Below are 14,760 nucleotides of genomic sequence, written 5' to 3' on the forward strand. Positions count from 1 at the left end.
TTTAGGCACTAACTCATATGTAATCATATTGAATTTTGTCCTTTTTTTGTATGCAGCAGCTGAATCCCAGAGCCCAGGTTTCCATGGAGCTTTTATAATGATCTGCTTATTTGTGTGTGTGTGTTTCTTATTGGTAACGCTTGAGGACAGGCATTGTCTTTTAAATGCAAGTGCTTACTAAGCAGCTAGTGAATTTAATGCTTATCTAATTAAATTTTTTCCTACAGTCAGGGTAGATTAAAGAAGGATGAAATGATCACTCAGATAAGCGAAAGAGTATCATTTGTTTATAATTAAAATCACAAGTAAAATTCAAACAGTCTCCCCGAATTGGTTGTCATCGTATGTGCTCTAGACCTGCTCTGATCATGACCACCTGTTAGTAAATATTGGCTAGCTCTATAAACAACTTTCTTCAGATACTTAGGGTTCCCGTTCTATATGCTAAAATCATTATTTACTAAAAAATACTTTAGGGTGATCAAAAAAATAAAACCTCACTGGTTGTTTCTCCTTGGAAATGGCAATTCAGATTTTTAGATAAACTCTTTACTCTTAAATGCTTGACGTAAAGCAAGCCTTGGAAACTTCATCTAATGTAGTTGCTGACGGTTATATAATGCTGCTCCACAGCTGACTCACACGAGTAACTTGGACTTGTTTACCAACATTACACAAATGGGATAATGTCAGACTTAGTATGTAGCTCAATGGGAATGTGCTTGCCTGGCGACTCGAGGCCATGGGTTCTGTCCTTACTGCTGGCAGAAAAAAGGAAAATTATTCTGCAAATATGAGAGAATAAAGATAGTGAACAAAAGAATGTTGAACACAAGCTGCTCTCAGAAAGAAACAACCAGGAGGGTTGGCCAGAGCCAGTCAGACACGTGGTGAGCATTACAAATGAGCTTATTAGGTTAGCTGCTAAAGGGAAGGTTCAAGGCACACCAGTTTCTAGGCACCAGGACTGGTAGCGTGGGTCATGAGCAGCATGAGAGATAGCAATGTCCATAGGCTGGACAGCGATGACAGAGAAGAGGGACTGACTGGAGAAACATTGAGGAAATGAAGTCAGCGGCAGCTAATGATTGATTGACCTCAGGGGAATCAGAAGAGGCCAGAGTTGTAAATGACATAATCATTATGAGTTCAGACTTACTCTAGTTGAGGTCAAGAAGGTAAATGATGTCTCACTTGTAATATCTAGTGAACATTTGCTTGAGTTGATTCTGGAGGGTGAAAGTCCTATGCAGGAAATAATTCCATTTGAGAATTGTCAGTGTATAGATAAAAAACAAAGAACAGAGTTGCTGAGCCAGGGATCCGGTAGACATCAAGAGGAACCTTTGGAATACCCGTGTTTGAGGGACAGTGGGGGGAAGAGTTGTGAAAAACCCGGGAAAGAACAGAACAGGTGATCCCAGGAGAATGAGACCACGGGACCAGAGGAGAACTCACTCAGTGAGTCAGGAGCCGGGAGACGGGGTAACGGCACGGGGGGGGGGGGGGGCAGAGAGAGCAAGCAAGAAGGAGAACAGATTTACTGACTTAGAGTGACTTGCTCAGCACCCATAGATGGGTTCTGTAGTTTTCTTGTCTGTAGGTTAGGGGAATAATGCCATACACTATGAGGCATACTATAAAAATACTGTAAGGTATACTATAAATATACCATAAAGGATACTATAAATATACTATAAGGCATATTGCAAAGGATACTAGAAGATATACTATAAACATACTATAAGGTTTACTACAAGGTGTACCATAATGTATATTTCAAGGTGTACTATAAGATATACCTTAAGGTATACTATAAATATACTATAAGATACACTCTAAATATACTATAAGGGATACCATAAAGGATACTATAAATATACTATAAGGTTATACCATAAGGTATGCTATAAACATACTATAAGGTATTCCATAAGGGATACATAAATATACTATAAGGTGTACTATAAAGCATCCTATAAATGTACTCTAAGGTGTACTGTAAAGCTTATGGAAAGTTTCTGAGCACAAGTCAGTCAACAGCATTGGACTGTTTTCTTGCCATTTCATCTTATAACTCTTAGAACAAAAATACAGCAAATGAATTGACTTTTGGCAGGGGTGTGTGTGCACACACACACATGCACACACATTTGTGGTAGAAAATAGAAACAGTATCATAACACCAAAGTTCCAAGTTCCCAGAACTGGGCCAAAGAGATGGTTCAGCCAGTAAGAGCACTTTACTACACAAACCTGATGACCCAAGCCCATTCCTTGCTTGCAAAGCAACTAACTCCCACTTGTTTGCCATGGCATGGACTCGGGTACACACACAATAATGATAATAATAATAATAAAATAAAGTTTCAAGCACTCTGTGGATGTCAATCAGAATTCATGTACTAAATATCATTTTTGTTGTTTTGTAATGGGCGTGTGTCCGCATGGATGTGTGTACACCTGTGGAGGACAGAGAGGGCGTGAGATCCCCTGAAACTGAAGCTGCAGACAGTGTGAGCCTTCTTGTGGGTGCTGAGAACCAAATCCGGGTCCTCTGCAAGAGCAGCAAGAGATCCAACTGCTGAGCCATCTCTCCGGCCATCAGCGTAACCCGTGACTCGCCATTCCCTACTGTGTGTCTGGGACCCGCCCACATAGATGATGACAGGCGTGCCTGGCACAGGCGTGGGGGCGGGGTGGTAGAGGACAGATGTCAGAAGTCACAGGGTGTTGCTTTTCTTTGCACGGCCTCCAAGTGAGCCACGGTGACAGTGACACTAGACAGGGCATTTCCTTTGAGTGTCCACACCCATGTCCTCACGTTTTCTAGAGAAACAAGACCTGATGTTTCCATTTTACACACGTTCTTGGCTCTTTGATGGAGTGGATTTTTACAATCCAGTCAATGATTTCATGTCGTTCATTTTTTATTTGGCTTTTTGTTTGTTTGGGGGCAGGGTCTCATGTAGCCTAGGCTGGCCTTTAGTTTGATATGTAGCCAAGGATGACCCTCAACTCTTAAGACTCCTGACTCCATTTCCTAAGTGCTGGGGTTACAGGTGTTACTCACTCTGGCTTTTTCATTTGGTTTAGTAATTAATAAAAATTAAATTTAGGGGGGCTGGAGAGGCAGCTCTGTGGTTGAGTACATGGGCTGCTCTTCCGGAGGACCCAGGTTTGATTCCCAGCACCCACATGGTGGCTCACAACCATAACTCCATCCCAGGAAATCTAATGCCCTCTCTGGCTTTCATAGGCAACAGGCATGCACAAGTACACAGAAATACACAGGTTAAAACACCCACACACACAGTAAAATAAGGAGGTTGAAGTAAAGGGATTAAGTTTTGTAATTGTGTGATGTTAACACTTACCTTTTTCTGCTCTTTAGTTGGCAGTAAGGTATCATTCTTTCAACCAGATGATGAAGTAGTCGGTAAGTTGCAGCTCTCAAGTCCTGTTTCAAGTCCTGTATCTCATTATCATCTCATCTGTGCCTCTGTGTAATTATTAATGTTCATTATCACCTTACTTCTTACCAAAAAAATGCTTTTCTTTGGCTGGGGGCATAGCACGTGCAAGGCCTAAAGTTCAAAACTAACATTCCAGAAATAAAACTGTTTCCCTGGCTTTTGAAATTTGCTCCCAAATATTCATTGCTGAAGAAAACTGAGAGTTTGACCTCAGTTAGGAGAACACCTCAGGCCTGCATGTGTCTGACTGTCAAGGAGTTACACAGATAGAAAACAGCAAGACCTCACATTCACCTTAATGCCCGGCTTTCCTGTTCTGTCTCCACTGTCTGACCACACAGAAAACTGTAGAGCCAGAGGCCTGGGCTTGAAGATCACTGATGGAGTGGGCCTCGTAGAATCTCTGTTCTCCACCCCAGTTTGAACTCTAGAGAGCTCTCTGCTACTCTTGAAAACTAAAAATTAGCTTGAAGCAATTTGTTATTCTTAAGTCCATTGTTACTGAAAGAATGTCATAAACATCTGCTCATGCTTGCATCCCAGACAGTCATGGAACGTGTGGGGCATCACTTTTGTAGCTCTCAGAAACGTTCATCGTCTTCAGAGAAAGCGCCTTCCGAGCCTTGGGAAATGCCGTTGGAGATCAGTTGTGTGGGAAGGTGTCTTCAGCTTTCATGGGCTCTGACTTGCATTTTCAGGAACTACTGATTTTATTCTTTTATTTTTTTTACCCAAGAAATGAGTGACCCTCTCGTTGCTCAAGTTTCCTTTTGTAAGGGAGCAGAGTGAAGTTGGCTAGACTCCAGGAAAGTGGGGTTCTGTTGATGTCATGCCAGAGCACCCTGTGAAACAAAGCTATGCAAAGGGACATCCGGGGCCCCAACACTGCGGGTTGGCAGCATGGCAGAGGCCGTCATCTTTACTGTCACTCAGGAGTGACAGAGGGGAAAAAGAGGAGGTGTCATTAGTGTCCCAGTGCTCATGCCAGGAGAGGCTCAGCTGCTTCTCCCCCTTTCTGGTAACTTCGGGAGCCTTCCCTGTGACATCACTGGACAGAATTTACAGGAACATAGCTCATCAGGAATAAATTCATCCCGGGTGTTTTCCCCCTTAAACTTCTCACTGTAATTTTCAGGAATTTTGCCGTTGGATTCAGAAGACCCTGGGCTCTGTGAAATTATTCGAGTACATGAGCATTACCTGGGTATGTATGTGGCAGTCCAGTCATCTGGAACCTAGTCAGTCTTATTTCACTGTTTGTAGTGTGACTGTTGGCTGGCCATGTGAGTACTTCAGCTTACATTATTTGTAAAATCAATGTGTAGAGTAAGCATTGTGTAGACCTGCGAAGTTTACTAACATTGCTCATGTCTCTGAAATTATATTCATAATCAGAATTTGAATATGACTTGCCCTTGGCTTATCTGAGTGTGTGTGTGTGTCTGTCTGTCTGTCTGTCTGTCTGTCTGTCTGTCTCTCGTGTCTGTTTTTATTTGTGTGTGTATATTGCTAGAGATGGAAGTTAGGGCCTCCAGCCTGCTCAGCAAGTGCTGTATCATTGAACTCTTTGTTATTTACTAAAACAAAAGAATGTACACAATCAGACAGTAGCTGTCAAAGCTGAGGCAGGACAGAATTAGGAAAGGTTATATTTGGTCTCTGTTGCTAATAGGTTTTGACCAATATTCAGTGTTTATTTTTTCATGAGAAATCACATTTTGAGTGTTTCCTAAATAAATACACAAGTTCCGAAAATGATGACAAGATACTTCATCACCTAAACAGTTGTAGGAGTTGTAATGCACTTAGGAGCGAGGACTACTAAGCGATACAGCTCTCTGTAGAAGCTGAAGAAGTAGAGTTCAGCAGTGGCTGGCGCTGGTTCAGGACTTGCTGCACACCCTACAGACCTTGTTCAGAGCTGCAGGCTGTGGTGCATGCCCACCCGTTGCCTCAGTGCCAAGAGAGGCCAGGACAAGAGGATCCCTCCCTCCTACTTGCTGGCCAGCCAGCCTAGCCAACCAATCAGAGGGCACCCAAGTTCAATGAGAGATCATATCTCAAAAAATAGGAAGGAGAATGAGGAATCTGACCAACATGTAACTCTGGCCTCTTCATGTTCACATCCACGGGTATGTACACCCAAATACACATGAGCACATGCACACAACCAAATGACTTTAAAAAACAGTAAGACAAAGCCCCGCCGGGCAGCAGTGATCACTGAAAGGTTCCGTTTGCCTGTTGTAAGGTGCTGGAGATGGGACCCAGAGGCCTGAGGTATGCTGGGCATCACTGTGACATCATTAGCACAGGTGAGAAGGTAAAGAGCGAGGCCAAATATCCGAAGCCTAGCTCTGAAGCTTAAGTTCAAAATGTTTCTCTTACTGGTTTTATTTATAAACCGGGAAGATGGATTGTAGTCCAAAAGTGTACCAAGGTATGTAAACAATTGCAGGTATGCTCTGAGGAAGAAACCACGATTCGATGTTTCCTTGGGAGCCCTTGAATCCAGGCCCGGTAGATCATGGCTGTCATCCCAGCACTTAGGCTAGACAAGAGGCTCTAGAGCTCAAGGCCTGGGCTACAAGTGAGAGCCTGTCTCGAAACAGCCCAAGTCCTGTCAGAATGACCACTCTCGGGCTAAAGAGGTGGCTCCGTGTTGAGAGCACCCAAGTCAGACAACTCACAACTGCCTGTAACTTTGGCTCCAGGAGATCTGACGCCCTCTGCTGGTCGTCATGGACATGCACACTTGTGGCACACATACACAGACTCATGGACACATGCTTATAAATAAAACTAATTCTTTAGAATATTAACAAATGGCCACCAAGAGTGGGAGCTTTAGGCGAGAATCCTGGTCACACTGTGTTCAGTTTGCAGCTGCAGCATTTTATGGGCAGATGATTTCAGTGCACTCCATGAAACTTGGCGTTGAGTTTCTGTTCTTGTTTGGCCTGGTGACTGTTTAATGAGAACTCAGCATTCAGTCACTTTCAGTTTTAGTAAGTTTTGTTCTTTGACCAAACCCAAGAGTGAGGCTCCAGATAGATCACCTCCCAACTGCGAGCATTTTCCCAGCCCCACTGATCCCTTCAGGCTGTGTGCTCCTTCCAGCCGTGTAGGAATGCTGCTTCCGATTCCTTTTAGACATGTAGTTATTTATTGTGTGCATGTGTGACAGTCCGAGGGCAGCCTGTAAGAGTGAGTCAGTTGTCTCCTTCCACCGGGAGGGTTCCAGATAAGGAACTCAGTCATCTGACTTGGTGGCCCTGAGCCATCTCTCCAGCCCCGGCTGCTTTGAGTACTTAAGGCATTCTGACAAACTTAGAAATAATTTTATTTTCTCATTCAAAATTGGGCATACATCTTCAACTGCACCCCCTTTTTTCTGGGCCAAAACTAAAAAGAAATGTAATGTTCATTCTCACTGTTCATGTATCTATCATTGATCCATATTTTATTTATTTGTTTAGTCTTTATAACATAATGAGCATCTACTGCAGAAGCAGGACTCGAGCAGGCAGTTAGAGCCGTGGCGTCTCGGGCTGCAAAGATGACGTTGCTGCAATTGGCAGTGCTGGCCGTTCTGTCCCAAGGCCTGGGTTCAGATCCCAGCGCCCCACACCCAGAAGCCCACAGGTTTCTGTCACTCCAGCAACAAGGACTGTCTTGCCCTCTTCCGGTGTCCTGTGGCACATGACATGTGTGCACACATACATAAATAGATCTTTTTTAAAAACAATTTTTAGAATCTTAAATGTAGTTTCATTGCCCTTAATGTTTTTTGAAGGACTGCATGAATGGTATGTACATGTGCATGTGTGTGAATTAGAATTATATATGTGCATTTTTAAAATTTCTTTACTGTCTTTTCTTCTTTCTGAGACAATGCTCACTGTGTATCCAAAGCTGGTCAGATTTGTAATTCTCTTACTACTTCAGCCTTCTAAGTGTTGGGATTATGTCCTATGAATAAAGTTTTGATGAAATATGATAAACTGACATCTTATGGCCGGGAATATTGCCTCCATACAACTAAAATGTGTACAGATGAACTTTAGAAGAGATAGATACACTTTAGGTCACATATTCAGCCTTATTGCCTATAAGACCTTAGGCAAACCAGTTATTATTCTATACCTAATTTCATAATCGGCAAAATTGGAAGAGTAGTATTGGGTAGATAAAAAATGAAAGAAAGTAAAAACAAACACAGTCTATTTCTTCTACTACATACTCAACATGGGACATTCCTAAGTGACCTCGGAATGTGTGGGAATTTTCCCACAACGGTCAGTTCTCCACTGGGCATCCTCTGTTCTTCGTTCTCTTCAGTTCCGATGCCGTCTTCTGGGAGATGGCACAGATGCCGCAGGCTGAGGGCTCAGTCCCACAAGACTGCCTGCCTCATTTCTGAGAGGAGGGTCCGCACTTTAGGTGACTTGTAGACTGACTGAGCTGAGGTGGAGGCTGCAGTGATTGATGGCTCAGTGGTCAAGAGCATGTGCTGCCCTGACTGCCAGCACCCAGATAGCGGCTCCCAGCCGTCGGTGACTGCAGGTCCAGGGGATCCGGTGCCTCCTCTGGCCTCCAGGAGCACTGGGCATGCCTGTGACGCATGTGCACACATGCAGACAAAGCACTGGCACGTCGAATGCCATGAATAGATGCCGGTGTGAATCTTGTGAAGAACTGAAGCTAGCACATTTATGGCTTCTTGTAAAGGATATAAATCAACACAGGTGAGGACATGCACAGGACAGTCTCAACTTCTCTCATTCCTTTCTCTTGCACGTGGGACAGGAACCCCACTAGAATGGAGGACTTCATGTCTACTACCAGGCAAGGTGTGTCAGAGTTTTATAGGCAGGTCAACTCCAAGACCAAAACAGCAATAGATAGTGTATAAAGTTAGAGGGATGCTTGCTTCTGAGCTGACATACCCAGCAATATAAAAGACCATCTTTTGGAGCCTAGTGGTGGTGGCACACGCCTTTAATCCCAGCACTCGGGAGGCAGAGGCAGGCGGATCTCTGTCAGTTCAAGGCCAGCCTGGTCTACAGAGCGAGTTCCAGAACAGTCTCCAAAACAATACAGAGAAACCCTGTCTCGAAAAACAAAAAACAAAACAGAACAAAACAAAAGACATCTCTTGCCTTCATCAGGCAACCAAGGACAAAGATTCAAATACTTTAATGAAAGATGCACTTATAGTCATTTAGAAAATAAAATGGGCAGTGGGAGTCATGACCAGGAACCAAGGCTGAAGGCGTATGTATAAATCATGGTTGTCAGCCGGGCGGTGGTGGCGCACGCCTTTAATCCCAGCACTCGGGAGGCAGAGGCAGGCGGATCTCTGTGAGTTTGAGGCCAGGCTGGACCAACAGCCTCCAAAACAATACAGAGAAACCCTGTCTCGTAAAACCAAATAAATAAATAAATCATGTCCTTTTCCAGCCCACTCTTTTGGGCATGTTCACCATATTGCGTGGATGCTCCGTCTGCCCACTAGGTGGCATCAGTCTGCTGCTGATGCTCTGCTGCAGGCTCTGTGACCTGGTCATATAAAAAGTGTGATTCACCGATCTGAAATAAAATCAGGAAGGACTTCTTTTAGGGGTGACAGCACCACACTTCATTTGAACGCAAGAATTAGTCAAAAGGTGAAGAAGCAGCCTGGTGGGAGATTGTACAGAACTATTATTTATTTTTTAGTTTATGATCCCATTTTGAGGTGGTCTAGGGGTTGTTACTTGTTTGTTTAGTTTTGAGGCAGGGTCTCACTATGCAGCCTCGGATTGCCTGAACCTCACAGAGATCTGCCTACCTTTGTGCCCTGGTTCAGGAATTAAATGTGTGTGTCATGATGCCCACATATATTTGGAACTTTTAAAGCTGTATTAGGACTTTACATTAGTTCCCAAGTGCAGTGGGAGGGCATTGATGGATTCCATTTAAGAAAAGAAGTGCTAGGGTATTATTTACATGTTGTGTGGTTTGCTTTTACGTGTGTGTGTGTGTGTGTTGGTGTGCTCATGCATGTGCGTGCACGCCGTGGCCCATGCGTGACATCAGAGGACAGCTTGCACAGGTCAGTTCTCTGCTGTGCTGTCACCGGGTAGTTTCGGGGATGGAACTCGGGTCATCAGGAGTGGCAGCAGGCGCCGTCACCTGCTGAGCCGTCTTGCCAGCGCGTTTTGTTTTTAGTCAGTCTTGCTGTGTAGCTCACGCTGACCTTTCCCACTAACGCAGCATCGTGTCCAACTGACTGACTCGGTGTCCTCCAGCAGTGCTCTGCTTAGGGACGTCACTGGAGTGATGGGAAAGGAGAGCTGTCAAGTTGAAATGTGTGAATAACTATAGTCTGAAATTTTTTTAAAAAATGCTCCAAACTCTAAATGTTTCGGAGTACCAGCATGATGCCACGAGTCAAAAATTCCACACCTAGCTTCATATGACAGGTTACAGCCAAGAAGGCATGCTAAAAGTCTATATAAAATTACTTTCAAAGTTGTGGCCACAAAGTTAAGAGCACTGGCTGCTCCTCTGGAGGACCTGGGTTTGGTTCCTAGCACCCATGTGGTGAATCACAAATGTTTGTAATTCCAGTTTCATATGTTACACCGCCCTCTTCTGGCCTCTGTGGGCACTACACACAAGTGGCGCACAGACGTGTGTGAGTGTGAAGCAGCTGTACACATAAAATTGGAATAAGTCAATCTTTAAGGATAAAGTAAATAAAAGTAGTTTCAAGCTATATACATAAAATACATGTGACGCAAATAAATTTTATATTTGGAATTGGGTCCTGTCTGCAAGATAGCTCACTATGCATATGCAAATGTTCTGAAATCCAACACACTTTTTGTCTCAAGCATCTTGCAGGATGCGCAGCTTGTAGTATTCGTAGCATATAAAGAGATGACTCATCTGAAACATGTTAAAAATTCCCATAAAACAACAGTCAGGAAAGTTTGACCGAGACTCAACAGTCACGTCATGAAAGGACTGGGAAGGCCAGCACACATGAGAAGAGAGGTGATCGGGAAAGCGAATGAATGACGTCACAGTCAGGGCCATCGCACACCCACATGGTGGGCAACGTGTGACTCTGAGCACCAGTGATGGCCAGAGCCTCTCCAACCCGATACACTGGCATTCTTAGCCAAGCTGTTGCAGCCGCCAGACACTGGGGACACGCGTTCATCAGCATGGCCCATGCCACAGAATACTAAAACTGAAAGCTCCAGCAGCCACGGCCTCCTAGTGAGGACAAGGACATAGCTACTGAAAAGCTAACGCGGGGCCCAGGGAGCTGTCCTCTGCTGCCTGCACATGGGCTGTCATACACACGGACACACAATGGGAAAGAAGGGTTTTAATTTAAAAACAACACGAAATATAAAAAGGCAAGGTAGAAAAGAGTGCATAGCTCTACACAGATGAGGCTCCGAGCCAGGCAGAGCTGGTGACTGCAGAGGAATGCATCCATGACGAGCTCTGAGGTAGGGTTAGAAGCTGAGCCAGAGCCGCAGAGCTTGGCCTGAGACACCGGGTACGGACGGTCTGCCAGGAAGGCACGGGCTCCACCGGGAAGCAGTGTCTGTGTGTTCTAGTCGATCCTGCTCGGCACCTTATGTGCTTTCTGGATGTATTTTATCTCCTAACACTCCTGAGAATGGCTTCTCCGTGCCTGACGATAGAAACTGGGAACTCTAACGTAAGTGCTGAAGGAGGGGCTGGAGCAGGGGCAGCTGTCCGCTGCGGGAGAGATGTGCCTGACTGGATCTAAGAGTTGGTACTCATGACTGTCTGTCGTTCTTCCCCATAGTTCATAAACCAGAGAAGGTTTCGTGGACGGCAGCCGCCGGAGCCGTTCGGGACGGTGTGCGAGCCTGCACAGCTCTATATTACCTTTCTCACGTCTCTCCCGGAAAGTCCGTGCTGATCATGGATGGAGCAAGCGTGAGTCCCTTGGTTTTATTTTTTGTTTTATTAAAAAAAAACGTATACCAACACAATGTAAACACAGGAACCGTGGGAGGGTTCTGTCTGCAGATAGCCTTCTGTGTCATTCAGTCGCTGGATTTCTTTTCCAAACTCCTGACGTCACCTCACAGGCAGCTTATAGCATGTCGAGGTGGGACTTCGTGAGCCAGCCTCTAACTACTCTGAATCCACCCATGAGCTAAAAGCAAAGCTAGACTTTTGTTTCTCCCTTCTTCTTGTCAGTGGTGGTGTCCAGCCCAAGGCTTGGGGCATGCTAGGCAAGTGCTCTGTCAGTCACTGTGCGCCAGCCACGCCTTTTATTCATGACTGTCACATGGGGTCTGAAACAGCTCTGAGTCTTCAGGGCCACTCAAGACGGCTCAGCCAGGTTCAGATGGTAACCCCAGGGCTTGCTTACGCTGGTAAGGGTGTTGGCGTTATCAGGTGGCTCACACACACGCTTAAACTGTGCTCATGTTGAGTGTGTTGTATGTGTCACCAAAAAAAAAAGAAGAAGAAAATAAAGAAAAAGACACTACATGATCCACTAAGAAAAAAAAAGCTACAAGACTTAGGCTAAAAACCATAGTTTTATTTTTAGCAGGCTGACACCTCCATTTCTGGGGTGGGGGACAGAAATATCTTCAGCATTGACTGTAGTCGGATATCCAACTAGTCTTCACCCTCACCTGCGGATGCAGAGATGGCGCTGCTCAGGTACTGCAGCCGTTACAGCAGTGTGGTTACATTCCCATCCGGGCTTAGAAAAACCGCCATGTGTCAGAGCGCGGCCCTCCATCCTTGCCTTTATGGGCTGTTGTCCTCCAGCCATCATGTGTCATAGCGTGGCCCTCCATCCTTGCCTTTATGGGCTGTTCTCCTCCAACCGCCATGTGTCAGAGTGCGGCCCTCCATCCTCGGATGACCCATGTGTGGTTACAGTAGAGTCTGACCTCGCAGCTCTGGAGGAATCGGTCAGATACTTGCCCTGCTAAGCGTGAGCATATTATTTCTTTGCTGTACCATGTAACATTTTGAGCTATATTAAAGTAGTACTGAAGACTTATACGTGTTGAATGGTCTGTGAAGTAAACTAGGTATGTCCTTTCATCTGTATGTATGAACCCACTGATACGTATTTCCACACAGGCATTTGGCACAATAGCCATTCAGTTAGCACACCATAGAGGAGCCAAGGTGATTTCAACAGCACGCAGCCTGGAAGACAAGCAGCATCTTGAAAGGATTAGGCCTTCTCTAGGTGCGTTACATGTTACATTACTCAGTCTTGCAGGGAAAGTAAAACTAGTAGCCAGGCCTGGTGTCTCTTGTCTGTAATCCCAACACTCAGTGGAGTGAGGCAGGAGAATCATGAGTTCAAAGCCAGCCTGAGCTACCCATTGAGATCCTGTCTCAAAAAAAAAAAAAAATAGAAGAAAAGAAAAGGGAAAAAGAAACCTTATGCTGGTAAAACAAAGTACAAAATCCCAAATAAAAATGAGTCTTAAAATGTTCTTAGCGCGTGTTTGCTAAACCCAGATTACTTAAGTCGAACAGTTCATTCCTGAAGTTTCTTATTGCTGGAGTTTGTGCATTTGGTTTACATGGTGCTGGTGGTCATCCCCAGGCCTCATGCATGTAACATGCAGTGGACCATCACTGAGCCATCATCTTCAGCCCCTGTTTAAGGCTCTGAACCTAAAACTTTTTACATCTTCTGTTTTTCTCTTCTCTGCCCTATTGTTACCAACTTAACCAAGTTTGATTTAAATCAGTTCAGAAATACCAGTTGCTTCTCCAATTTCAGCCAGTTGCTCAATACAGTTTCACCTCGTGTTGCGTGTTTCTCAGCCGTTACCCCGTGTGTGCTCTAACACCGTCTGTCTTCTGTAAAACACTGAGAAGTAGGTGAAACGTGCGGGCCATGGTGGAGGCTGGCAGCCTCTCAACAGACTGAACTTGTCCTCAGACCAAGATGGCGGCTGGAGGAAAGCGGGCAACGAGAACAGGGAGAGGTTGGAGTGGAGAGAGAAGCGGGTGAGAAGCGGATGTGAGCAGTGAGGGGAGCGTCCGGGAAAAGCCGCGGTAAATTCGGGTGCTCCTCTGCAGGCCCCTCGACCCTCACCGCACAGCTTCCAAAGAGCTCAGCCGGTCTCTCCAAGAGAGAACCAAACGGAACGAGGGACTGGGACAGGGTTGTAGGCTCGCCCCTTGTAACACTAAAGCCATTTGCATCTGACCAAGAGGAGCAGAAATAGACGAACAGTGTTCAAGAGCGCAGGAGCTAGGGACGGATTGCAGAGAGAGCCGTGGGCAGGGAAATGGCACCGCTCACGCAGGAAGCGCAGACTGCAGCTCCCCTGAACCCGGTGACTCTAAGCAGCACTCAGGAGGTGGAGACTGGACGGGATCCCTGCGGAGGCTGGCTAGCTAAAGTCACGTGCCGCAGATTCTGTGGGAAACCCTGTGTCAGCACATAGAAATGTGGATGGACCAGTGAGGTGGCCCATGGGGCAGAGGCACTCGCCACTTGGTGGAAAGAGAAAAATGATTCCCGTAAGTTGTCCTCTGAGCGCCACACGTGCTATGGTACATGCATGCACACAATAAAGTAGGTGGAACATTCCCAGTGTGGACTTTGGACACCCGCAGTGAAGTGCGTATGTGTGCATGACCAACACCTACATGCATCTGCATGTGTTCATACACACACGAAGACCAAAGAGATTGCAGGTCTGGGTTGTAGTTCAGTCACTCCATGTTACTGAATCCTAACTATCGCGTATGCCTAATCTCCAGCACCGGAAGACGGGGAGAGGAGCTAGAAGGGAGGAAGAGGGCTAAAACTGTAGTCTTGGAAATGTTTCCTGTTGGCTAATTCTGCCTTCCTGGATTGCTTCAGCACCCTTTAAAGAGCTTCCTGTTTTAAGATGTGTGTGTGTGAGTGTGTGTGTATGTGTGTGAGTGAGAGTGTGTGTGTGTATGTGTGTGAGTGTGGGTACATGTGTATATGTGGGAGTGTCTATGTGCGTGTGCACGTGTGTGTGCGCACACGCACGTGTCACATGTGTGCTGGTCCTGGCAGAGTGCAAAGTCGGGTATCAGGTCACCTGGAGCTGGACGTGGAGGCAGCTGGGAGTCGCTGACTTGGTGCTGGGAGCCTGGAACACATCTGAGGTGCTCCGGGAAAGCAGCAAGTGCTCTTAACCTCTGCGCTCTCCCCTGCCCCTGCCCTCTACCGCCCTCCTAGCCGCGGCCCCCATTACTGCCCCATCTCACCACCGAAGTC

At 45.8% G+C, this 14,760-nt stretch overlaps 1 protein-coding gene and 1 long non-coding RNA gene across 6 annotated transcripts in view; both read left to right on the plus strand.

The window, feature by feature from the left end:
* The window catches only part of Cryzl1 (crystallin zeta like 1), a 36,673-nt gene that overhangs the window by 15,063 nt on the left and 6,850 nt on the right, over positions 1–14,760 (plus strand). For 4 of the 5 annotated variants that reach the window (XR_005878826.1, XM_040750484.1, XM_021229448.2 and 1 more), the window contains exons 5-9: positions 3,395–3,439; positions 4,612–4,680; positions 11,314–11,447; positions 12,621–12,732; positions 13,377–13,508. Coding sequence is in view for 4 of the 5 variants with exons in the window: in XM_040750484.1 (XP_040606418.1) it covers positions 3,395–3,439; positions 4,612–4,680; positions 11,314–11,447; positions 12,621–12,732; positions 13,377–13,508 (492 nt within the window). In the remaining variant the exon portion in view is untranslated. The remainder of the gene's footprint in view (positions 1–3,394; positions 3,440–4,611; positions 4,681–11,313; positions 11,448–12,620; positions 12,733–13,376; positions 13,509–14,760) is intronic. The other variant, XM_013116206.3, reaches the window with a different exon arrangement.
* Positions 4,690–7,476, plus strand: LOC110341604. The gene is made up of 2 exons (XR_002383572.2): positions 4,690–5,791; positions 6,956–7,476. It is a non-coding gene; the product is annotated as an uncharacterized LOC110341604 (long non-coding RNA).

Source organism: Mesocricetus auratus, unplaced genomic scaffold (genome assembly GCF_017639785.1).
Source record: "Mesocricetus auratus isolate SY011 unplaced genomic scaffold, BCM_Maur_2.0 Super-Scaffold_100008, whole genome shotgun sequence".
In the NCBI taxonomy this organism is placed as follows: domain Eukaryota; kingdom Metazoa; phylum Chordata; class Mammalia; order Rodentia; family Cricetidae; genus Mesocricetus; species Mesocricetus auratus.